We start from the raw sequence: 27,391 nt of genomic DNA on the forward strand, positions 1-27,391 counted from the left end.
TGTTGATATTGCTGGATGAACATTTTTTATATCCGGGGTTATATTTTGGTGAGTAGGCGGACTTGTATTGTTTGTTGTTGCACATGTCCCGGTAAGATCATTGAAATATGCAGAGGCTTATATCATACTATAGCTTCTGACTGCCCCTATTAGAATTGGATTATAAAGAAAACGAAAAGTTAATGTACATTGTACTGGTTGTATAGCTTTTATTAATTTTAAATTAGGTTCTTATAGTTGAGTGCTTGTAGTTTGATTGTTAAATTTGTTAAATCTGTCAATTTTTGAAAGTTAAAATCCTTGAATGTTCCTTTAAAAAAAATGATGAAATTTAAGCACTTCTATATTTTTATTAGACAATTAATTAATTATATAATTTTTATAATTTAAAGTACACAAATGAATGCATTTAAAAATAAAATTTAGTTTTAAACTCCGATAATATCCTTTCAAAAAATTTCATGAAATTACTGAAATGCAAAATTTAAATAATAAATGAATATTAAATTTTCTAATTGTAGCAGGCGTTGCTGTAGGATAACAAGTCTTATGTATGTATGTATGTATGTATGTATGTATGTATGTATATAATTTTTATAAAAAAATTAATGAGAATGTAAATATTATATTAAATCAATTTTTTGTCAAAAATATTATATCAAATTTGTATAAAATTCAAAAATATTTTTGTCTTGCAAAAATTAATTTATCATTAATGATTTCAATTTTTAAGGATGAATATATATAATGAATCAAATTATAAGGGTTTAATTCAAATAAAAAATAAATTATATATTTAAAAATATAAGACATTTTTAATTGAATTTTATGTTCAATAAAATAGTTACTTATTTTTTAATTAATCTTATTTTTTTATATTTATTTTTATTAAATATATTATAATAAATATAAAATTATTATCAATAGGGATGTTTTTAAAAAAGATAATGATTACACTTTAAAAAATTAAAAATACTTTATATTTTTTAATATCTAATTTTTTAAAAAATATTTTATCTTTTTGAACATGGAGAGTAACAACTTAATTTAAAATTGAGAGAACAATAAGGACTGACATATTAATTTTTTTATATTTAAATAAAAATCTTGAGTGTCTAATATTTTCTGCAACACTAAGCAAAAAATACTAATTCAGAAATTATTGCAAAGATAAAAAAATATAAAATAATAAGATAAAAATATATATTTAATTTTTGTAACTTTAACAAACTAAAATTCATGCTAATGGTAAAAAATTTCATCACTTAAATAAACGATTGAGGTTCAAATATTATTCTTTATTGTTGGTAGAACAGTTTAATTTATCCTTTAATTTTAAATAAATACAACTTTAAATCTTTGTAATTTACTGAATAAATGAATTATAGAAATTATGTAGTACTGAGTGAAAAATTATAAAAATTAAGTTATTTTGAATCAAAAAATTATAACAATTGGGGTGTCAATTTATATTTTCCACTTTTTTTTTTTAACCTTCGGCCAACTAACATTTAGTACATTCAATATTCAATGCGATGCACTTCTCACTCCACAGTCCCTTTGTCCCGCCTAAACTGACCCACCATACCTTTTCAGTAATTCTCTAACGTCATGATGATTTTGGTACAACACCTCGCGTTTCATTAAGTTGCTTTTAGACATATCCCATGCAATAACAAGTGTAATTAGCCTCAGAAAATTACAGATTGATAATTTGCTACTCAATTGCAAATCAACGATAAAACATCAGAACGAGATACTTGATTGCATAGCCTTCGTCAGGCAATTAATGGAAGAAAAATTCTAGAAACTCTGATATCATTTAAGCATCAAGCTACCAATACAATGACTCCAAGGGGTTTATCTGCTTTATTCAGTTTACATGCTTCAGAATTTCTCGCCTAACTGAGGCTCTACACACGGTAGAAAATGAAAATCACAAATACCAATACTACTACCATCTACCTTGATTCAATGGCATCAGTTTCTGAGCCTCTAAAGAATGATCGGCGCCACCATATTTGGAATGCCTTGCTGAGGTTTGGGCATTCAGTGCCATGCTTGGAGAAGTAATGAAACCAATCCATGAACAGCATGTACTGTTGCTTTAGAGGTAGAGTAAGAAGTGTCTGACCCATAGCCTCTTCCAAGGTCTTTATTGCAAGTCCCTTTCTGCATCTCTGCAGCCAACCAAAGTCCAACAGCATTGGTCCAAACCATGCTTGGAGAAGCCCTGATCTGGCTTCTAACCTGCATTGCAATTTTCGGGTACCCATCGCGACAAGTAGCATTGCTGACACTCGACTAAGTTCATATCTGATCATGGGGGATGCAATTTCATGCAGTTTGAGCAGTTGCTGCTGCTGCGCCCAAATATCGACAAAGTCTTCTGCCACTTGCCCATCAAGCATGATTTCCAGCAACCAGTTTATGTTATCAACCTGCCTGGAGATGCGTTCAATCAGAGGTTTACCTACGTCTTTCTTTACCAACCTTTCAGAAGGGAGGCTGTCAGTTGCCTCCTCGAAGAGGCTGACAAGTGAACTCAGACATGACTGGCTAACGGCATACAAGTCCTCCTTGCTGAGGTCAAGATGATTCTTCTCATAGACTGAACTTCTGCAAAGAAGACTCTTGACCAGCAACTTAAGTTCATTTCTTGCATTGTTATCCACACAAGAAGTGATGGACCAAACAAGCTGCTCCGCTATATTACTATTAGACTGGGAATCTACTGAATCATTGGAGTATAGTCTTCCTAAGATGTCTCTGGTTGTCGCATCATCGAACCTAAGCCTGGTGAATAGACTCCTCAACTTCTCTTCTTCCTCCTCAGTCCAAGGAACAGCCTCCAGGTATTTCAAGCAGGACAGAACACCCTTGGTGAATTTGATACCTGCTGACACCTAGGAATGGGAGAGGGCAAACATGTCAGAGATTAAAGAGACACATATGCAATGCTCAGCAATTTTATATAGTTCCTTAAACACCAAAGTTACTTCAAGGCTCCATTGCATATTTTCTATTTTTTTGGTCCTATATTGCTTTACTTATGGCACAGGATGCTTCTATTTGATATTATGCCCTGCTCTTGGAACCAATCATAATGAAAACAATTTATGCACAGCAATTAAAAACGTGACACGGAAAAGAAACTTTTTGCGTGCCTACGTTTTCCTCTCCATAATATTTGTATGGTGAACATGCTACCATGCATAGCTATAAGATACTCCCAATCTTATGCCATGACTTGTCTCAAGCCCCCAAGCTTTATCCACATCTTCCTCAGATAGGTTCCTAATTCTAATTCTAGCTGGTAACTATATCTAAGATTAATGACCACAGCATTCAAGTCTATGTACAAATCAACTTCCCCAGAAATCTACCCTTTGAAAACTACATTGGATATTCTTATGCTTTGACAAGTTACCATGGCATCATCGTCCCACAAAGGTCATTCAACAAAAGCACGCAGCACAGGCGATGTCATCAAGAAGGTCGGGGAAAATATTTAATATACAGGGATAGTTATAAAACAGTGAACTCAAAACCCTTAAACGATACACGCAGCTGAACAGGAAATACGGGGAAAGATATGAAATATTAAAAAAAAAAAAAAAACATTAAGCTTAGGCTAAACGTACTAGATACTAACCTCCAAAATGTCAATGGATCGATAAACGCCAATCTTTGTGAGGCGCTTCGTAATTTCCTCCTCAAACATGAGTTCAATGGTCTCCTTGAAAACTCCAAAATTCTCCACCTCTGGCACCTCTATTCTGCATATTTTCGGCCCAGGGGAAGTGCCTGAGGGCAATCCCTTCTTGTGATTCGCTATTAATTCAGCAAAAACCTCGGAATTGGCGTTCAGAACATCCGAGTTCAGCTCCAGAACCATGCAGCCACCATTCTTTCCTTTCAAATTCAACCTCACATCAAACAAATCCTTCGTACCGCTAACAGAGCCAGAACACTCCGGCGGGGGTTGAAATTTCCCGGAAGGAGCACGGAAGCTCTGAGAGCGTGATTTGGGCGTGGAAATGGAATCAGCCAATGGAGAGGGAACGACAAGGATATCTTGGATGGAATCAAGTGCGGGATCAGAATCAATCGGCGATACTCTACCAGGGGACAAGATCCGACGCGGGTCGATCCGACCCACTCTGCCGAACCCGGATTTGGCGCTCTGAGGTGAGGTCGGGACAGAGAAACTCGGCTTGGAGAAATTACGGGGGTTGGTATGAAGGGGTTTTGGGTGGTGTACGGAAAGGTTGTCGGGGCTAGAAGGTGGAACTGTAAACGAGCAACACCACGCCCGGCGTCGAGGCGGATGGGAAGTATGAGGCAGCCGCCGTGAGCTCGGCTTGCGGCGGGATGAATGGTCCATGGAAGGAATCTTTTAGAGAGAGAGAGAGAGAGAGACAGAACGAACTGAAGAGAGAAGGAGCTATGGTGGCATCGTTGCAGGTCACGAGGGAGATTCTTTTTACCGGGGAGAGAGAGCGAGAGTGACAGAGTATGGTGGTTTGTTTCGTTGGATGTGGCTTTTATTGGTTTTTTTTTTTTTTTAGCAAAGGCCTTTATCGTTTTATAAGTAAGCTTTTACAAGATATTTTATTTATTATCATATCAAGTCTCGTTTATTTATATATCACCTTTCAATTTAAAAAAATAAATTAAATTTGTAACAGTATAATTTATTTTCAAGATGATGTGCAATATGACAAACTCACATTTATACCTGTTTATCCTGGGCCTTCATAGTTTTTTTTTTAATTTTTTTTTGGCCGAACGACATTAATATTTGTTATTGTAAGCCTAATTATACAAATTATACAAATTTTTTCAGAACTTTTGATTTTATATAAAAAAATCCCTCTGACATTTAAATAAGTAATTTACCATTAGGATTTTTCATTATTGCAATGCCGTTTTTAGTATAATATATTTAACATGACAAATTAATTTATAGGTATTTATAGTTTGTCTCAATTATAAATTAGGTACTTATATTTTATTTTAGTCAAGCTTTATGTTGGATTTATTAAATATGTTAATTTCCAAAGGTTATAATTTTTGAATTTTTTCTTTTAAAAAATAAAATAAAATATTTTATATTTTTATTAAAGTATTATTTAAATTTAGAATTAATTGCATAATTTTTATAGCACAAAATTTATATAATTACATTATGTCTCCAAAATAACTTTATATATATATATATATATATATAATTTTCATAAAAATTTTAATTAAAATGTAAGCATTGAATTCAAATAAATTTTATTCTTTTTGGGCAAAAGTGTTAAGTTAAATTTCTTGTAAATTTTAAAAGTATTTTTGTTTTGAAAAAGCTAATCATTCATTAATAATTTTAACATTCAAGGATTAACATAGTTAATTGATCAAATTAGAAGGAATTGATTAAAATAAAATAAATTACAAGAACTTAATACTCTCTTTGTCCCAAACTATAAAATACTTTTGAGAAAAATTTACTTTTTCAAAATATAAAACACTTTAAAAAAAATTAAGATTTTATTAAATAGGCTTATTCCCATAATACCCTTTCTCTCTCTCTATTTAATACTAGTTAAGTATAGATTTAAGATTATTAAATGAAAAATATCTTTGAAAGTTTATATTTTGTTTTAAAAAAATAAAATTGTTAAGTGTATTTAATAGAGTTAATAAGAGTTGTCAAGACCTATTGACTTAAATAGAGTTAACAAGAATTGATTGAGCTATTTAAATATAGCATTTATGACTCCATGTGTTTTTGGTTGTTGGAAACTATAAATAAACAAAAATCCACTACTAATGAGGTAAGTGGAGCAATGTGGCTCCATTAATGGCTAGATGAAGGTTTAATGAAGTTAATGTGAGTTGGAAGAAGTTAAAAAACGCTATGGGTACCTTTATCACTGAGGAGATTGATTCTTGAGAGTGAAGAACTGTTGAACTAGATAGTGAAAATTTTACAAAAGGGGTATTGATGAATTATTTTGTGATTAATTTTAAAGTGAGCATATTTGGCATCATTTCAGCTTCATGGAAGCTTTGAGAGTGTGTGTTTGAAGGGCAAAACCTTTGACCTCTCAAAAGTTTGAAGTAATTAAAAGAAATTTTTTTTATACTTTTATGTGTTGATTGATTTATTGGTTTACATGTATAAACTGAAATGTGTTAAATTATTTGAAATGCAAGTAAGGCATAAAATATTTGAAAATCCAACATATTAATTTTTCAAGGTTCAACAGTTCCTTGTTAAAGGAGTTCAACAATTTTGTGCTACATGGAGTATAATAAGTGTGTGGTAATGAAGTTCAATGATGTGTTATATGGAGTTTAATGATATGATTGTTAGTGGAGTTCAACGATGTTAGTGTTTGTGGAGTGAATTGGAATGCAATGATTATAATATATATGTTATATGATGTCCCATGGTGACTTGAGTATGATAATGATGTTATGCATTCTTATATAGTGAAAATTTGCATGCTATGAAAAATTACATTTTTAATGCACTGTGTGATCATGAGAGACGGGAGTTCGCCTAAAAAGAGGAGTATATGATTAAAATTCACATGGTAAGGCTTCCATCAGAGCTCAATGGTTAGCCTGAATTTATTATTCATATTGTCTCACTTGTTTAATGAGGAATTGTCCTATCGGTTTAACAAGGAACTCGAACTTAGCAGTTTTCTACTTGTTCAATAGGAAAGCTAGTTTAGGGAGAATGACTGGGGGAAACTGTGAACCACAAGTGAGATAGGTGACCTTCATCGGGTAGCCCTTGTGAATGGTTAGGGTAGTCTCAGTTTTATGGACAATCCTAATGTGTTATAGCCTATGTTTTTGTGTTAGAGGCATAAGGAGAACATAAGGAAAGTGTGATCATACATATAGTGATAAAAGGGCATATGGTTGTCTATATTGTGATGACCCTAGCGATGAAAATTATATGATTAGTTTTGTATCCATGTGAAATTTTGTTATTAAGTCATTATTCTGTGAGCATATGACATTATGAATGAAAATATGAGTAGTGGTTTTGATTATGTTAAATGACTTAAGAATGCTATCTTTGCTCCTTACATTTAAATTGATTAACATGGATTAATATGAGTTAGATAAACCTTAGTTACTGAGTGATTGTATTCACCCCTTTATCTTTAATATTACAGGAACTAGCTCAACGGGACAAGCTAAAGGGAAACAGTTTGAGGCATAAGATTGCTATCATATCTATAGGCCTCATATTCCTTTTGTTTATTAATGTGTATAATCTTGCATGATATTGCCAACTAGAAAAAATTCATGCTTTCAACTTACTTGCACTATGAAATTGTGACATTATATTATGTATTTTGGGCCTTAGAGCATATCCATATTGATTGTGAAATCCATTATAGGGTCAAAATACTAGTGCAAGTAGAAAGTTAGGAAGATTGTGATTTTTGTGAAATGATATGATGATTTATGAATTTAAGGCTCCCTTTTTTATTTTTTGTAATTAAAGGGTTTAGTATTAAAAATGTGTTGTATATGTGTTGTTAGATATATGATGTATTGCACATATCCATTATAATCTATGTGTGGTCTAGGGTATGTTTGAGACTTTTGACTCTTAATATGAGTTTTGGGCACCCAAGATATGTGTCAATGATGAAAAGGAGTGAATTGTGAAATGAGTATCTAAATCTTGACTAAAAAATAATTTGATCATAAGACTAAAGCCAATAGTTAGAGTTAAAAAAAAGCTCTTGATAGACACCTACATCATCTCAATCGAATGTAGAATAGAGAAATAGGGTGCGTTGGAAGTTCATCCTAGTTGCTATCATATGACAGAAACATATACTGTCAAATATCCTGTAATGTATTGCAACGCATGGCATAGAAGCATATAAGCTGCAGTGCACACCTTTCTTTTATACTCTTCTATTGTTTTCAATTTTTACACAATACTTTGATTCTTTTTGAGATCACATGCTTCTTCATACTAGTTAAACTGAGATTTTGCTTTGACTTGCAAAGATACTTTAAAGAGTTTTAAATTTTGAAAACTTGAAATCCTAAATTGAAATTCTTACAACTTGGCAATCATACTTTGAGATGTAAAGGAGACCTTACATTTGGAGCAGGCATGGCGTGAGTTGGAGAAACAAGCTCAATAGAAAAGTCTATGCCTCAGTCACTGGGAAAAATATCAGTAAGAACATATCTAAAAATAGGAGATGAAGAAGAGAAAAATGATGAGAGATCGGTTAAAGATGAAGACTTGATATTTTCCCAAAAGACAACATGTTGAGAAATGAGAATATGATGAGAGAAAGAATCCCAATAATGATAACTCTTATGCTTAAAATCAAAACCAAGAAAACAACAGACATAAGTACGAGCTTGAAGTTTGTTGGTCTCATAAGATGGAAGAAGAACAAAACAAGCACAAACAAAGACTTTTAAAAGACTCTAATTGAGAGGCAAACCATGGAGACACTTAAAAGGAGAAATGTTATTAATAACAAGAGACAAAAGTCAATTAATTCAAAAGACATAGGTTAAGTCTACTTCACCCCAAAATCATTCAGGACAAGAAGAGAAAATGAGTAATGCTTTAATAGAATCAAGAATATAATGGTGTTTACACTCAGTACTACTACTCTGTTGAGAAGTGTAAGGACAAGAACACTGAAAAATAATGCCATGATAATCAAGAAAGTTAAGTAATCTAAAGTTCTGGTAACTTTATGCCATGATATTCTAAAGTATTATCATGATGAAAAATTTTAGTGACTTTAGGATACTGAGTGTGAATTATAGTATCAAATTTGATATAAAGTTCTAGTAACTTAGATCAATGTTTCATTATTTAAATCTAGGAAAAATGAGAAAAGTCATTAAAAAAATGACAAAGTATCAAAATCCCTCTATTGAAGGAGTAGATGCAGGACTCCAGACAGCATAATGAATCATATCAAATTAAGAAGCGTTAATAGAATCATTTTTATGGAAAAGACAAAGTAGAGTGTTTAGTAGTCTAACAAGAAATGCATTGTAAAGACTTATTATGAACATAATTTAAAAGATCACTAAAAATTAAAGAACACAATTTACTCAAAGAATGATGAGCAAGATGATGATCCATAAATCAAGGAAAATATTAGGATAGAAGGATGTGGAGGCAACACACAATGTGGGAGCAGTGATCTCAAGTAGGTGCATTGAAGTGAGCTCAAATATAAAACTAACTTTGTGCTCAATTCCAATAACCTGTCTTGTTTAAAAATTCATCATAATACAACCACGTTTATTAAATAAATGTCATAACTCATATCAACAAGTAGTCCAACAAAAGAAGGTTGAAGTTAATGATAAGAGCAACATATGTATCATGAATGAATAGGAAAGACAAGGAAGCAGTACCAGTATAACTAATGTGCATTTGAAAATTATCAATAGTGTGTATAGGTGATGCAAAACAAGGAAGGAGATATCAAAATATGATTGTCATATGATTGCAACAAGTAGAGTCAGAATACTAAAAGGGTTTATCAATAAGAATAGAAAAGGCAATAGATAGGGAGAAATTGGAAATAAATGTGTGTGGCAAAGTTTCAAGTTCAACTAGAGAGGATCTCAAAGTAGACTAGGTATCCAACCTATGATGGTAATTGCAACCATTCAAAGTAACTGAGACAAATTGAGCAACCTCTCAATGAAAAATACCCAAACTTGAGGCTATAGTGTGAACGGAATAACTTTCACATTAGGCAACTAATCAACAATCTGATCTTTGAAAATCACACATTGGATATTCCTTACCTACTGACCAAATTTAAATACGATCCAATAGTTAATGAATCCACAAACACCAATTTATTGAAATTGCCCTATGGATATGCGAAAATAAATTTGAGGTGGATCTAAACTCATGACGCAACTAATGCATAGGAAGGCTAACATTCTTCGAAAACTGACTTATCATTAAAAAAAATATTCTATGACTTTGATATCATGAAAGCTATTAAAGGCAAAAAAGATAAACCAGATAATGATTGAAAAATGTCATGCGTATTACTGATTTGAAGGGTACATTATATATACTAACAAATAGACAACACAATAATAACTAATAATTAAATAATAATATAAAATAATATCTCTTAATAATGACTGAAATATATACACAATAATAATAGAAAAATATTCTAGATAATACATATAATATGTTTAGTTCTGAATTGATTTATTTAAGTATTTTTAAACTTTAAATATAACAATATAATAAAATGGAACATATCGGAATTTAATTCGTTAATAAAATAAAATATACTCTGTAAAGCAACTGGCGGCCTCCATTTCTACAACTAAACATTTATATATTTTAGCGACAAAGTGTCAAACTTTGAATTTCCAAGCCCTTTCTATCTTTTCGTCGGGAAAAAAAAAAAAAAAACTTTTCATTTCTTTGCTTGTTGCCTTCGCAACGCATCCCTTTCCTTTCTCACTTTTTCAAATCCAATCATTCCCAACTGAAAAAAAAAAAAAAAAATTTGCCCACGGGTTGCTTCTACGTTCTAACTTCTAAGTAGATTTAGTTGATTTAAAAGGTGTCTCATTCACATATTGGTATTTACTTATTTCTTTGAATATTACTTTCGTTTAGGCTCGTCCTCTTGATGCTATAGTGGTCAGTGAGCAAGGAATAACTTGTACTGTGGGTGAACTTAAGAAGAAGGGCGGGTTAAATTAAAATAAAAGAAAACATAACCATTAATTTTATAATTTCATCAAGTTTTGCTTTTAATTTCTATACTTTTTTAAATATTTTCAATCTTCATAATTTTAATAGCATTGAGTAACAGTTTTCCTTTGAAATGATGTTAAATTATAAGGATTATAAAGGCAAAAACTAATGTTTTCAGAATCAGACCGAACATTGAACCAAAAAAGTCAGCGGTTCACGGTTTACATGGTTCAACTGGTTAGACCAACGGTGACGTAATAATTAAATTAAAAAAATATATATATATATAATAATTTAAATATAAAAAATATATATGAAATTGCTATTTAACTTAAAAAAATTAAATATTTTAAGTTTATCATGACTTAATAAGCCATATGATACAATATAATATCAAATGATTAAAAAAATTAGTCATTTTTTTTAAAATTTGATGAAAAATAAAAAAAAAATTTTTAACAGTCCAATTTTTGAAAACTGGATTCGGTTCCTGATCCAACCGCCGGTTCGAAACGGCTCAAACTGGCTCAACTCTTAAAACTGTTTTTTCTTTTGAATCAGACCGAAAACCAGACCGGTCGACGGTCCGATTGGTCCGATCGACCGGTCCGATTCGATTTTCAAAACAGTGGCTGAAACATTAGAAATAAATTATATGAAGTAAAAACAAAACCTTAAAAACCTATAAGACCAATGATTATGTATTTATTTAAAATAGTAATAATGAATTATTCTGGCCCAATGAACAAAATTCATGAATAGAACCTCCATGGACTCCCAAGGCCCATCTAGGTCCATGGCTTGTTGGTGAGTCAGCCACAATAGTGTATCGTGTGTATGGTGCGCTGACTCAAACAAGTGTGGCCCATTGAAAAAGAACGAGGGCGCAGCACTTTTGAGTTGACGATCACCATCAAGACTCAAGAGGGTAGGGATAAGGGGAGGAAGATAACACGAACAAAGAGGTCAGGTAGAAGGCAGTGACACTTAGGATTTTTTATTCAATGATCTATTGACAGACAAAGAATTGTAGGATTTGCCAACCAATAAATGAAACAAGCAAACAAAAAATCACATCTTTCTCAACCAGCAAGCCGCAGACCGGGAGGTAGCAGTGGACTTAGTGGATCTATAGATGTGGTACTTTGGCTACGCGTACCATCAATTTGCTTGCTTCAAATTTTCTTTTCTATCTTCAAAATGTCTGTTTCTCGGCCCCATCGTGCTCCGATCATTATGAATGTCATGTCACTACTTGTGCTTCTTGCCACCAGCAAGAATCCTCTGGATCTGAAGCCCTCGGCTGAATGCTTGGTTGAACAGAAGCCTCGTCTGGAATTCTGAAACAAATGGGAACCAGGCCAATATCGCCACTGGTGCAAAGATCACTACCCCCATCAAGTATTCATAACCCCTTGCTAAGCCCTCACGGACCCCCACATTCCAAGCCACTTCACCACTGGCCTGCATGCTTGTGTTATCTGTCCATCACATAACCTCAAACCCATCATTATGTGATATATATTCACCAGTTCCCCCCCCCCCCCCCACATAGGTGATTCAGTTTTCGTGTCTAGCATGTAGTTAAAGATTGAAGTTCAGATGTTTCTTCAGCGTGATCGAGGAGAAAAATATATTCCAAAATAAGATGGCATAGGCTACTAAACAAGAACCTGTACGAGTGCCCATCCTGTTGGCGTAAAGGCTAGTAGACTTGCAAAGATATCTCCAACTGTGAGATCCATCAGAGTAAACATTAAGACGAGAATGACAATGGCCCCAGTGAACAGCGAGAATTTCAGAAGACGAAACATCAGCTGAAAATCCGCACTAAACTTCTTTCTGCCCAAAGAGACAATCTGCAATTTCAGATGCCATCAATCGATCAGATATAATCAACTACGCTCGAGCAGAGAAAACAGTTCTCGCCAGAATGAACTCCAGTTTTTACTGATTACCGACCTTCAAGATGACCATGACAGCTACTATGACTAACCAGGACAGACCATAAACCTGAAGAGAAAATTATAGTCCAATCATGATAATTTTCGCACCCAATCATAAAAGAGAAAGAGCAAACGGGTTTTATATGCCAAGCATTAGATTTAACAGTTTGACATTAAAATAAGAAACAAGAATAGTAACAAGCATAATTAACCATTATGCTCTTGTCGCCTCTGGCTACATTTAGATGATAGACAATTCCATACTGATAGATAAAGAAGCGCAGGGCAAGAATAATCTCGATCGTTCTCCCCAGAAACCCAGTGTACTGCAGGTGCTCCTGTTCTTCATCCCACCACGATTCCCAGCTCTTGTTTGCAGGAACACCAATACCACCGTGACTGTTTATCCATTTTGACCAATCATCCCAATCCTCAACTATCTTCTGCCACTCGAATCCTGAAGGATTGAAAAGGAAAGGAGCGAACAGAAAAGAACACACCAAAAACCACATTGACAGTGTGATCATGGTATATGATATTGAGTCGGTAGCCGCCGATCCATAAATCCGATAACATAAAAGCAAAATGGCGAGCTCCATTCCCTTTGTAAAGTGACTCCTGGAATGCATTCTGTAGTTCTCTGCGAACTTCTCATGCCGGACCACAAAACCACGGCCAGTTGCTCTATACTTTGCCCCACCATGCAGGAGAGTACGACCAAAATAATGCACCTTCGTTCCCAGTGAGAAAGTGAAGAAAACAGCTGCTAGTTGCAATTGCATTATTATGAAGTCACTTAAAGCAGTTCTGAATCCTCTCTCTAGTCCAATTTCCATGATCATAGGGACAGTCATCACAAGACCGATTTGAACAATGGATTGTGAAGCCATGGCTGCCTTCAGAGCATCATCACCCTTTCTCCTGGCATACTTGACTATGTCGTTCTCAAGTCCACTTAAAGATAGGTAAAGTTTGCCATATAGGTACGCATAAACCATGAAGATCACCATCTGCAAATAAGAAAAATGAAGCTTAGTGCCACTAGGCGCAGAAGAGGAGCTACTAATTAAGTCAAGCATGTAACTAGGACAAATAAGATAGATTACACAAGGAAAATATAAGCTATCATTGTTGCAGAATTTCTCTATCAGCAGGATCCCTTGATTTGAATAAAACCTTGTGCAGGTTGGGGATATCTCTCTCACACACACAACTGACACAAACAGAGCCTGGAGTTCCAAGTGATGACAGATCTATTTCCATTGCCCTCACTCTTGTTGGTATATCAATCTTTTCAGAGAATCATTAACATTGGTTTGAATGTCAAATATTAAACTCAATCTTATTAAGTAAAAGAACATGCATACAACATCACCGGGGAAACTGTAGCAAGAAAATTACCATTGAGCTGACATAAAATCCAACAGTAGTAAAATAACACGACAGCATGCGGAAAAAGTCAAAACGGTGTCCCAGACGGTAGATGTCCCTGCTTATTGTCTGCTCTCCATTACCACAAGCTACTTTTGCTTCGAAAAGCGAGATTTGATTGAGCCCAACATCTCTACCCTTACCAACTTGGATATATTCATGATGAGTAATATTGCCGCGTCTGAGGGTTGAGTTGAAACCTATAGAGGCAAAAGTCATGTGAAGCATGTTTATTAAAAAGAAAAAAAAAAGTCATATGAAGTAAGAAAAGAAACCAGATAATAAGTAGTAATAGGAAATGCGTATCAAGATGTTACCAGCAAAAATATCCTCGCTCAGATTGATGCCTCGAGAAGCCTTGCTTATTCCTCCACGTGTAATGTGGAAAATTCTATCAAAAACATCTGGGTGACCATAGTGAAACCGAACCCTACAGTTGAACAAATCCATTTAAGCCAGAAAACATGTTTCTAATACTTCATTGTGCATCTATTCTAATTCCTTCCTTGTCTTACAGCAGCAGAAGAAAAAGAATATTTGAATTCCTCTTTGTTCATTTTTTCTGCAAGTTCTAGTAGCATGGGAGATGATACTCTAACAAGAAAAGCAAGCAAGGGACGAGAAAGGAGAGAAGTGGACAAGTATATCGTGAATAATATTTTTCCCCGTCCTTTGAAAAACTCGACTACATATCAAAGTCTATAAGGTTTAAAGAATGCCGCATTAACTTGTGATGAATTCTTCCTTAAGTCAAGCCCTTGTTGGGATTCATAATTCATAATTTGTTATAAAAGTGAAAAAAGGAAAAAAAAAAAAGTACTTGATTATAAATCATTCATGCAATGAGATGGATGCGAGAAAATCCTACTTCAGGGGTCTTGCAAGAACTCTTTGACCAATTGTGACAAAGCTTGTTTCCTGATTTGACATAAACCAAGCCAATGAGGAGACGCTGTAACAAGTGATTAGGAACAATTAAGATATTATCCAAACAAGAGAATGTGTTCACTCTATGCATATGAAAATTGATCAGACCTGCCAGTAAATATATGCTCACGGACACCTAATATTGTAGGCCGGCGCACCCCATGATCCTCATTAAATTCTTCCAGAAGGTTACGCATCTTCAAAGCTTCTTCCATGTAATTATCCTAGAAAATATTGGTGAGTAAGCCATCTTAATCATTATCTACTTGTTACTACAGTAACAAATTCTTAATAATTTACTTGGTTCATGTCAATAGCCTGAAGAGCTTCCCCTCTAGTAAAAATGATGGCATGATTCTGATTTTCTGGTTTCCCTTCTCCTAACTTAGCTGGACCCGGCAGTTTTATTCGATATATTTCCTTCCAAAAAAGATAAAAGCAATTACTTCTGAGGTAAAGATGAGTAAATAAATTTTTTCCGAGTTCCATTTGTACTTACTTGATCGAGATTGTCCATAGCTTTGATTAATACAGAATAATAAACCTTCTGTGTTTTCTGACCTTCTCTTTCTTCAACTTCGTCAATATATGCCACACGAAGCGAGGGATTGCTACAATTGAAGAACCAAAAATTTGATTCTTATAACAAGTGCACTTCAGGAATTGAAAGCAAAAATATGTGCACTTTAAACCCGACATCATTGATCAACAGGAGAACATACTTAACCATCAAATTCAGGATATCTGTTGCACGCCGGTCTCCGTTACGCTTCTGATTCCCATAATTCTGACAGGTAGCAACGTATGTGAATTTCAAGTCAGCCACAGCCTCAAGATTGGCATATAAGGATCTCTGGCTCCTTTTGTCCTCCTCCGATGGAACTGTGACAGCTTTATAGCCATCAAGAATCTCTGATAACAAGAAAATAAAACGAAAATATAATTAACCTAGTACATGACGGTCTAGTACATGACACCCATAGTTGATAATACAAGTTTAAATATGACAGTCTAGTATATGACACCCAAGAACATGGAAAAGGTGTAAAAGAAACTATATTTTACCTTTATCATTGGCCATGTCAAGAAAAGCCTGAAGCTTCAAAGCCCGACGGTAATACATCATTCCCCTGACTGCGGCAATATGTTTGTAAATACAAGAGTGAAATATTAATCAACTCACAATTAGGAAGCAGTCATCATATATTTACCTGTTCTGCAAAGAGTTTGCCCTCTTAATGAAGCCCAGTGACGAAGCTGCAATACATTTTCCTCTTTCTCCCATATTTCACTGTCCTTTTTGCAGTCAAGTCGCTCCATGAAGTTATTCCACTCATCTATTAAAAAGCAATAAGATTATAGCCAGCCTTTCTTCATTCAAAAAGTATAATCTTTCTGTGCTGCTTTACTTGTTACAAACCTGGGTAAATCTTTTGCAGGTAATATATGATTGACACGCCATCTTCATTCTCAACCTCAAGGTCAGTCTTTGAGTAGACGGTCTCTTCACTATAGTATGGAGTCAGGACGCTGCAAACAAGAATTCTTGTTATAATATCTGAAGGTAGCCACTTTTTTTGGACAGTAAAATATGCAAAGAAAATTAGTATTCTCGCAGTAGTTTAAACAGGACGTCATAAAATTCTGATGGCTAAGAATCACTAAGCTCCAATAATTGCCAAAAAAATCATGATGCTCAACAGGTCACAATACCTTGGCCCAAAAAAAAAAAAAAAAAACAGGTCACGATACGATGTACGACACTGACATATATTGTTGAGACCATCCTGATCTATTGGAAACAGGTTACCCACCTGAATGAGAGCATCTTGCGTACTCGTGGTGCACGTGGCATATCCATGAACAAGGAATTGGTAAAGAACGCAATCCTTCTGCGTGCTTCAAGGTTAGTTGGAATCTCAATTGCAGATTCCTTTACCGTCAGTAGTAGATAAAGACGGTTTATCTGAAACGATTGCAAGCAACAAAAATATTTCATCATGAGAAGTTTACCGGATCAGTTGGTAAAAGCATCATGTACAAAAACAACGTTAAAAATTTACCAAGTTACCTGTTCCTCCCATTTTGCTGTAACCAAAGGAGGGAATACTATAGCAGGTTTTTCATCAGTACCAGCAAAATGTTGCCTCCCAGTGTCCTTACTGTTATGTATAAGTTCTTGCAGCTCACTACAGAGCATCGCATCAAAATAAATGAAAATTATTATTTTTTTGGAGGAGCCATATAAGATTGGCCAAAAAATAAACATGATTTAACAATACTCCAAGTACATTATTCACCAATTCAGTGCAATAAAGTTCACAAACCTGATTTCATTTACCATCATATCACGAGTAATCACTTCTAAAATGTCTTGCAGCAAGAGCACCACCGCACCCCGCTTGGATTGATCTGCGGCTTTCTGTAACAATAAAGAACAGTGTGTAAAATTCCAAATAAAATATTTCATGAGACAAGAAACCTTTCAAGCTACAATTTTTTTTTTCCCGTTTAAATTGCTCACCAAGATTTCCACGAGCTCCACGAACTTCTTACAAAGGGAAGGCAAAAATCCCATTCTGAAATTTGTAAGAAGTGTATTCTTTGAGATATTACTCTCGACTTCATTAATGATGATGGCCATTATCCTGTTGCATCCCAATGAGTTCAGAAGCCCAGGTAATGATGGAATTTTAATGAATTTTAATTTCTCTCAATGATATATAATGACGACAAGAGTGAGGAAAAAAAAACTGATAACTGATAGTTTTATTCATCCAAGCAAAAATCCTTGGTCATGCAAAATGAAGCTCTCCTTATTATTATTATTTATTTTAGATGAAGGTCTAACAAAAACAAATTAGGGAGATCAACCATTACTACTTTCCCTTCTGACAAGTAATATATAAAAGGAATAAAATTTATATAAGCGAGTACTTTGCAAGTCATATACATACATTCATACGTTTGTATAGCTAATGATATATTGTATGCCTGCATGCATGTATAATTGAAAACAGCTTACACAGCAGTTCAATTGTTATCAGTGCAAATCAGGTAATGGTTTGTGTATTTATTTGGAAATTTTGTAACTGACCAAAAGGATACCTAATTGCACTTAAAAAAAATGCAATAGTTCATATTAAAATGGAAACGAAAAATAGCTAAAGGTGAACACTAGGACATTTTCAGAAACCCAAAGGGCACCTCTTTTCAGTTTCTCCCACCACCAAAGTGTTTAGGACATTTTTAAGAGATTCGTAGCATTCAATCACGGCGCATTTCAAATATTCATCCGCAAATATACGCTTGTGAAGGTCGCTCTCCCTTCCTCGAAATTGAACGGCCGTGTCAAGTGCTACAGGAATCTGTAGAGATTGTCAGAAGGTAATGTATCTGGACTGGTAATAATAATTCTTAAAAGAGGGGGAGAGAAAAATACTAAGCTCAAAACATGCCTTGCTAGCAAGCAAAAAGGGAGGCCACTGAATAATTTTCAGGCTGGGATCTGAGGAGTAAGGAACCAACAAAAGATCCATCTCCCTGTAATATGCAAACGCAGTTTAGTTCGGGGTTCGAAAGTGATAGATCATGGAAGAAAAAGATGAAATGAGAAAGCAACTAATAAATAGAGTTTGGATCTCGGGTCTTTCCTATCACTTATAATATCTTCTTCACGGAAACTGCAAATAATTTCATTCCATAACTGGGCAAATTTGGACGCTTCGATCCTTCTACTTGCAGAAATCTATACAACATGGAACTTAAGTAAAGATGACATATTAATGACAGCAATCAACTTAACAACAAGATATTAGAGCCAAAAAAAAAAAAGTTAAAGCAACCTCAGCAAATCGCTTTGACAAAGAAAATCCCTTTTTCTGTTTCATATCTGTAGGTACCAAACATGTGTTGAATGCTCCAGGTAATGACTGAAACCTTGACCTTAGCATGCCCAGCGTTCGTATCTGTATAAGCAAATTGTTCAACATTAAATCGCTGTTGAAATATTGCAGTTTCGCAGGATTTATATGAATTTAAGGCAATGTGAAGCTCCCATAAAATAAAACATCTATATTCTACTCTATAACCCCAACAACAGTCTCGATACTGTCTCATGCTTTACATGAAGCTGTATAATATCCATAATTACAAATAGTATAAGTATATTTTGTTATAGAAATACAGATTTGGAGGGGGGGGGGGATCCAAGATAGCAAGAAAGGTTGAAAAAAGGGGGCAAAAGTTTATGTTTACCTCTCCTAGACGATCGAAGGCCCCAACAACACCGCCATACAAAGTTGAGAATATGGCATACCAAATTTGAGTGTCCATGAAATAAACCTACATTGAACATATCAAATCGATGAGGTGCCAACCAGAACGATGAGAAGATTAAAATATCGAACAAAAACAGGAAACATGGCATACACACCAAAAGTATAGGAGCCCATAGTGCTAAAACCGCACCATAGTTGTATTTAGCTGCATATATAGGAAGGAAACTATTTAGCCAATAACCTTGAATAAGCAATCAGATGCATTCAAATCATGACAAAGAAAAAAAGATATACTACCATTAGGGAAAAATTCATGCCAAGCAAAATGAATTCGCCGAATGCTCATTATTTCCTTTGTGGGTTTAATTAGAGGTTTTATCTATATAAGGAAGAGAGCACAGTTAGTATTGAAAACCAGCATTCCAAAAAAAAAAAAAAAAAATACTGCATGTGATCAAAATTACCTGCAGGAAAAAGCTTAATGCAAATTTGGAAGCAAGAAGCAGCAACCAGAAAATTGTATACCTGAAATACAAGAAGATCGACGCACATAATTTAACAATTCTAAGGTAATAAAAAGCCCAGGGAAGGACCACAGATTATTTGAGCATCATTCACTAGGGTTCTCCAAAACTTACTTTAGAAGAGCAAATTGACTTTCATGCATTCCCCTTCCAATGTAGATTCTTGGCTGCAGGAGGCTAACGAATTGTTAAGAAGATGAAAAGAAGAAAATATAAATTTAGAGCTTCCAGATTGATTAGGAATAGGCTACGGCAAGACTTCTGTGAATTCCACATTGCTTCCGTTATACATGTATGATTGTCTCTTTTAAGGATAATTAAGAAAAAGAAAAGAAACAAAATTTACTGTAACACATTCCCCTACCGATTTCAAGACAGTGTGCATATATATTTGCATTGCTTTCGCAATAAACAAATAGTAACCTCAAAAAAAATTTCAGCATTTACAAAGAGAGAAGAAAGAGGTTGCATTGGCCAGGGAAAGAGTTACGTAAGCATGATGCAACCGTAACATACCTGTGACCACCACAAGAGAAGTCTAACAATATGCCAATCAGAGTTTTCGATCCAACGCCTGAGCATTGGAAAAAGAAAGAGTACAGTTGCTAGTAAATTCGGAAGAATATATAATGCAACTGCCAGGAAATACAATGTTGGAATGCTCCTTATTTCATCGAAAAAGGAAAGCAACTTCTTAATACTTTGCGGAGGATGGTCAACGGAATTCACGTAGAAGACTGGAAGAATGATAACCCATGCAAGACTAACGATGATTTTAAGAATATTTCTTAGCACGTCACTGAATCTCCATCGATGATGGCCCGGAAAGTTCAGGATCAAGTCCAGGATACCTGGTTCAACATAAAAAGTAATGGAAACTATGGTCAATTATCTGGGCAAAAGACAAAAGACATGAAAGCAGGGGTCAAAGGAGATATGGAATCCACTTCCAAACTTACTTTAAAAAAAAAAAAATGAAGAGAAGTTAAATTAACACAACTTTATTTTTTATTCCAGTAAGACATTTAGAATCTTTTATTCTAATCTCAGCCATAAACCCGAATAAAATTCAATAATACAATTTTTGTGCTTCTATGGGTTACGGAGTTACTACCGCTTACATGATGACTTCAGAGAGTTACAATCAAATTAAATGATAAAAATTAAGCATGCAACTAGTGATCCGATAGTAGCATGATACAAAGCCATTTAAATGAAAGTATTATATATCATACTTTGCAGGAAGCGCAGAATGGCCGCAGTAATGAATATACTGGATAGATCATATAAGACATCTTTCTTAAAGATATCCGCTACTGAAATTCCTCGCCATGCAATAATAATCATTACCTGCAATAAGAACATGCAAGCCTTCTCACAAGTATGATCAGAGGAGAGAAACATTAATACTTCCTTTCGTTTAAATTATATACCTGCAAACCCAGTAAATAGAAGGTCCAAAGACGATCGAAACTGTGGAAAATATGCCAAAATGTCCGAGTCTCAATAAAATTTGATTTTCCACTACTTCTAGAACTTGATTTTCTCTGAACGCCTTTTCTTCCCTGATACAGAATTTATATATTAGTGATTAGTGAACGAAAAAGTGATCTATGATGAAGGCTACTATCCTACACATAAGTACCTAGTACCTGTGCCACGTTGGAAGTTGATTTAAAAAAGTCACCATCATCACGCATCGGCCATCCAAGAGAAAAGCAATCAGATGACCTGCAGCAGAATGCCAAGAAAAACGAATATTTAATGAACTGATGAACCCATCAAACAATTTGTGTGTATTTAGATTAAAAAGTTTATAAGTTAAAATTTAATTAAAGGTTAATAAATTAAAATTATAAAAAAAGTATGAATATAATGTAATTTATGTTTGGATATTTTTTTTCAGTAAATTATATAAATTGAAATTTGTTTAGATGATTTAATAAAAGTCAATTGAGATGTTTAATGATAAAAATAAACCTAAATTTTTTATTTATTTTTTGTTACTAACTAAAAAGTAAAAAAATATTAAACTTAAAATGATAATTAATAACTAAAAAATCTTAATTTTTTAAAAAATAAATAATAAAAAAATTCAATTCTAACTATATAATATTATCTAATAAAAAATCATAATATTTAATTATAAAAAACTAAAAAAATTTGTTGAAGATGGAGATAATGAAGAGAGAAGCAGCGCAAAGGGGAAAGGACGACAGCAACACACATTGTGGAAGATGAGAAAGCTAGGTGGAAGAAGAAGGGAAGGTTGAGGGGGGTGACCGCCACTAGTGAGCCATGAGTTTGTGATCGTGAGCGAGAGTGAGAGAGAGTACTTGAACTCAAATAAGAAGAAGAAGGTCGAGGTCGAGGGGTGAGGCCGTGAGGGTGACTGGTGTGGTGAGCCTGAATCATGTTGTGAGCAACAACCATGACTCTGTGAGAGAGAGATCGAGAGTACAAAGATCGGACAAAGATCGAGAAGAGCAGGGAAGATCGGAGAACACATGGAATAGCAAAACAGAGCATAGCAGGGAAAAGCATGCGCGACTTCAAACAGAGACCTGAACAGCACAACTACATGGATAAAGATCAAAGAACGCATGGAAGAGCAAACAAAGCAGATCGGAGAACACACACACTACACGAACACCTACAGTTGCTCGGATAGAGAAGGAATGCGAGGATTCTGACATTGTCATGGTCGCCGGTTAAAAACGAGAAAGAAGGCAGAGATGACACAGAGGGCTTTTGATTTTCGTCTCTCTCTCATCGTCGATCACCATTAAAGTGATTCAAGTGGTGAAGAAGGAAGTTAAAATGGAGAGTTTGAGTTGGGTGAGGGGCAATGGCAAGCAAGTTGGGCAACAGTTGACAACATGAGAACCAAACAAGAGAGAAACCGAGAGTGCAATGTTTTTGTCTGTGCGAGAGAGAGAGACCGAAAGTGCAACTGTGTAAGGGATGGAGAAAGTAGAGATTGAGACATGAGTGCGGCTATACGAGCAATGCTGATGCCAACGTTAACGCAGAAGCCAGGTCTGGTGGCTTTGGAGAAAAAGCTCATTCTGACCTTAACTGAGGTTGGAATATTTTGCTCATCCAAACAAATTTTTTTGACTTTTTTACATCCTAATCTCAGTTAGCTCATCCCAACTTCAGTTAGAAACTAATCCAAACACACTGAAAGTCGTTGTCCATGTGAAGACCTAAAGCTAAACGAACCAGAAATACTCATTTAGATCATCATAATTGCACCAAGTTGTGTGAGAAGCTGTTCCATTTTTGCTCTTTTCGGCTTCCTGGAAGGTCATCCAGCATCATTGAAAGTTAGCGTACGTAAATTCCATAGTCCCCAAAAATGTTGGAACGGCAACGTACCTTTTCAATTACTCGGTAGAGGGGAGTTATAACCTTGCGCAGAAATGCTTCATCATCACCCCCATAAGAAGGCTTAATATTTTCACCAGTAACAATACTGACATTTCCGGCCAATAAACCATGGAGCTCATATGCCATCTAAAGTAATTGTCAGATATTGTTAGCAAATTTTGAAAAAAATTGAATTAACCCCTCCAGGATAAATCAAGTAACATTTAGTAAGACATTTCTGACTGGCATAAGAAAGTGAGAAATTTACGGAAGTTTGTACTTGCATTGTGAAATATATAGCAGAGGCATTCCGGAATGAAGCGAACATTAGCTGCTTCACCCCAGATGAGAAGATAAAGACCCATGTAAAGCAACTTCCTCTGCTGTATCTCTTGTTGACCTTGAGGAAGTCTGTGAAAAACCAAGATATATGATATACAATTTTGGCATCACAAGTTTCTGACTTATTCTTGAAATGTTTACGACAACCAAAAAGCATAAGAAATAAGCCAAATGCCATAAATGTTCGTTGATGCAGGCTAGCTTATATCTCACCGTAAACTATGTTTTCGACCCAAAAATTTGCACCAGTTTTTGTAGTTCTTAAAGAGATCTTTCATCACTGCATCAACTGCTCGATCATCAAGCTGCATTTGACCAAAAACAAATTTAATACATGGCCAAAAAAAAGGGCACGGCTACTCAGTTAACTAGAGAATTCAAAATTAACTTTGTATTCCGTGTTTCTGTTTTAACTCCATGTTATTTTAGCCTAAGATGCTTCCACCAAATAGGAGGAACTAAATTAACTTAGTATTACGTGCCTTGTTGAGCGGCTCGGGTTTGGGAATCATTCTTATATGAGAGTTAGCAAGAAGCAGGATCAAATGCTCCCTCTGGTTCCTGACGTTGTCCCTCTGGATCCAAATAAACCATTAATAATATAGGGAGGTTAAATAAAAATTCAGGCATGCATAATCTTTTATTCTCTCCTTTTTTTTTTTCTTTTGAGCGGATTACATGCCTGGAACCCGAACATGGCTCTAAGCCAATCAAGCAGGTCTAAATCTCCAGCTTTCTGCCTTTGTTGCTCAAACGAATTAGGCCAGTTCAAGCCACGAGTGTTCCCTAGCGCCGAAACAGCTGCCTTGATCTAATATGAGAGAGTCAAAGGATTCAAATGCAATGCCAAATGAAACAGGAAGGAATATCCAACATAAATACTGCAGAAAGATTACCTCTTCAAGCTGCATAATAGGCTGAGAAGCCCCAGCAGAATCCAGGGGAAGAATGTTGTAAGGTGCATAATATTCTGTCCTTTCCTGGACATCTCTAGCAGCCGCGATAATCTGCTTACAAAAAATTTACACCTGTTACATCTCCAGGATTTAGAGATTCCAAGGAAAAATGAGTGAAACTATATATACTATATATATATATATATAGTATGTGAAACGAATCTGAAATTATGTGAATCGAGGCTTACCTCAGGAGCTACTTCTTCAACCTTCTCAGTTTGATTGACGGCACAAAGCACTTCGAAAAGAACCCCGGCGGTCTGGTAAGCCTTACCGAGCTGTGCTCTGTAAAAGAAGTAGCGAACAAAGTTTGCTACTTAGCATACAAGCAATTTAGGGAAAACTTCTACAATTGAGAACCAGAGAGAATATTCAAACTAAGTAAAAACAAATAATCTTGCATGAATTCGAACATGTATGTACCGGTCAGCCTGCTCCCCCTGGTCTAGTGCTCTGACATATTGTTCATAGTACTGCTTATAATAACCCTGGATTTCTCTCGCATCTGTCTTCTTAACCCGAGAGGCAAGACTGGATGCATTGTCCTGGAGTTGGACGCATAGTGAGTTGAAATGAGGGGGAAAAAGAAACAGTTACCTACTCACTTGCCCTTCTTAAATTACATGACGAATCTCTGTTCACATGTTATTTCTAGGCCAATAATAACTGTAGCAGGTCAAAACTATGTCTGAGAAAAATCCGGTCAACATCATTGACTTAAAAAAATTAATAGTTAGATTTAAATACAAACTAGTCTGAATTGGGTGTAAAATTGAGATAAGTAATAATATTATTCTTTATTAGGTTTATGATAAGCTCTGTCACAGCTGTGGCCGTTGTAGGGTTGTGGCGTAAATTAGTTGGATAAGTAAATAAAAAATTATAATTAGAGCGAATGATAAGGAAGTCAAATCCAACAAAATATATCTAAAATGAGGGAAAATAAAACATGTAAAGAAAAATAAATTATAGGAACATACTAATCCACTGTATTACAGCATCACTCTCACTGTTTAAAAGATATTAAACTGTTTGATTAATTTGAGAGAATTCAAATTTTAATAAAAATAAAGAATAAATCTTACTCTTAATAAAGCATAAATCTTACTCTTAACCTCTCTTTCTACTTAGAGATTAGAGGTATTAAAAAAAAAAACAAGAGTGTTGAATTTTTCTTTTTAATCTTCAAAGGTGAGTGTTTGGATGTACTCCACCAAGCATTCTAAATTCATAAAACTTTCACTTTATAGTGAGCCAGGCAGAAATTTCCCTATCCAGTTATGCACAATGGTCGTTACAACTTAATGCATAATTTTTTTTGGGACTTCTTTTAATATATGATTTGATTTGACGAGATATTAAGATGAATTTAACCAATAAACATTATATTGTCACCTGTTAGTTGATACCATATATAATTAGTTAATTACATAATAAAAGCTTAACATATTGTAGTACCTCATTATTGGGACCATTTTCTCTTTTTTAATCCTACTCTCCAGGCCATTGGTCACTCGTTCGCAATTAAATGTGTTTGGCACATCAAGAAAAAACTGTGTTCCGCACTGTCCATCCATTTATTAATGGTCTGATTATAAACTAACGTGAGATAAATGAAGAGGAACGGTTTTATTTACCCTCTCCAATCGCTGCAACAGTAAGGTCTTGAACTGCCTAACGCCACGCCCGCTGGAGCTTTGATCCAACCTGTGCGCCTTTTCGAAAGCATAGAAGCGACCTTCCAGATTAAAACAAATAAACCAATATCCAATTAATTTGTGTGATAATGTACAGAGGAGGGTTCAAAATTGAATTAATTTGTGATCGTATCGATTACATAGATAGGCAACTCGGGGGCGCTCGGCTTCAATCTCATTGGCGACTCGGAGAATGGGTGCGATGGAGGCGAGGGAGGAAGGAACGACTTCATTGTCAAAGACCTCGGTGGAGAAGGTGGTGGCCGCGCTTCTTGACGGCCGTCTCGTCAGTGATTGCGGGGCCAAGTCGTGATTCGTCATTGGCGTCGGCGACTACCTTCAGGCAGTGATTTAATCAATTATTTTTCTTCCCCTCGTCGTCTCCGTCCAGATGATCGATCGTCAACGTTATCTGTCCTTGGCGTCCATCTTAAACTATACAGGAAACAACTCAACATTCAGATGTTTTTCCGGAAACCAAACTGATGGCATCATAAAATTCATGCTACAAAATGCATGCACTTTATAATGTATGAGAGATTTAAGGGGGGGGGGGATTTGAAATTACCAGAACTTTTTGGTGAAGTGCATGAAGCCAAACCAACAAGATTGACGAATTAAAAATCAAGAAAGTGTAAATCCTAATTTTCCAGACGTGAAGGTCCAAGAAATTCAACGGATAAAAGCAACAAAAACAAGGAACAACAGGAGAACTAAATCGCCACGCTTCAATACGCACTTTCTGATGAGAGGGAAGAGAGAGAGAGAGAGAGAGAGAGAGTGCGTGTGTGATTGAGGATATACAAACTTTAAGTAGCGCGAATAGAAAATGGAGGCAACAGGATTTACAAATATAATTGAGAACACAAAAGAGAGTGAGAAATATCGTAATTCTCCGTCAAGGTCAGAGAAAACTCTAGAAAACGATGCTTCAATGGAAATGTACGTGCACCTCTTGATCAATAATAACGGCAAGAAATGAAGAAGAGGAATTAGAATTCCCAAAAGAAGAAAAAACAGCACAAAAAAAAAGTGAAAAAGAAAAAGAAAGTGCTGGAGCCAACTGAATTTTTGTAAAAACGGAGCAAGAAAGAGAATAGGGAATTGGAAATTGGAAAACGAAACAGAAAATGAGGAGGGTGAAGGAGAAGGAGAGGTTAGGG

At 35.0% G+C, this 27,391-nt stretch overlaps 2 protein-coding genes across 2 annotated transcripts; both read right to left on the minus strand.

Moving 5' to 3' along the window:
* Nucleotides 1-1,801: 1,801 nt before the first annotated feature.
* Nucleotides 1,802-4,535, minus strand: LOC129307943 (BTB/POZ domain-containing protein At2g13690). Its single transcript, XM_054948895.1, has 2 exons — nt 3,656-4,535; nt 1,802-2,906 (listed from the first exon to the last, which is right to left on the minus strand). The coding sequence occupies exons 1-2, from the start codon at nt 4,385-4,387 to the stop codon at nt 1,962-1,964; spliced, it is 1,677 nt and encodes a 558-aa protein (XP_054804870.1). The 5' UTR covers nt 4,388-4,535; the 3' UTR covers nt 1,802-1,961.
* A 6,898-nt stretch (nt 4,536-11,433) lies between these two features.
* LOC129309796 (callose synthase 5) lies at nt 11,434-27,109 on the minus strand. Its single transcript, XM_054951514.1, is given in 44 exon segments — nt 11,434-12,177; nt 12,180-12,234; nt 12,427-12,612; nt 12,716-12,766; nt 12,912-13,709; nt 14,101-14,330; nt 14,448-14,560; nt 14,999-15,082; nt 15,166-15,281; nt 15,358-15,477; nt 15,557-15,668; nt 15,780-15,969; nt 16,123-16,191; nt 16,269-16,394; nt 16,478-16,587; nt 16,872-17,023; nt 17,129-17,246; nt 17,385-17,479; nt 17,582-17,705; nt 18,265-18,425; nt 18,516-18,599; nt 18,710-18,805; nt 18,903-19,025; nt 19,315-19,401; nt 19,493-19,542; nt 19,635-19,716; nt 19,802-19,862; nt 19,976-20,028; nt 20,378-20,712; nt 21,097-21,211; nt 21,295-21,426; nt 21,514-21,592; nt 23,087-23,163; nt 23,243-23,380; nt 23,518-23,644; nt 23,789-23,880; nt 24,058-24,150; nt 24,258-24,386; nt 24,472-24,582; nt 24,720-24,816; nt 24,955-25,076; nt 26,169-26,269; nt 26,369-26,663; nt 26,797-27,109. Coding segments are annotated over 43 exon segments (5,748 nt in total). The 5' UTR covers nt 26,550-26,663; nt 26,797-27,109; the 3' UTR covers nt 11,434-12,004.
* Between the last annotated feature and the right edge of the window lie 282 nt (nt 27,110-27,391).

The sequence above is a fragment of the Prosopis cineraria genome, unplaced genomic scaffold (assembly GCF_029017545.1).
Source record: "Prosopis cineraria cultivar Desert tree isolate PC_DT_omini unplaced genomic scaffold, ASM2901754v1 PC4, whole genome shotgun sequence".
NCBI classification, from domain to species: Eukaryota; Viridiplantae; Streptophyta; class Magnoliopsida; order Fabales; family Fabaceae; genus Prosopis; species Prosopis cineraria.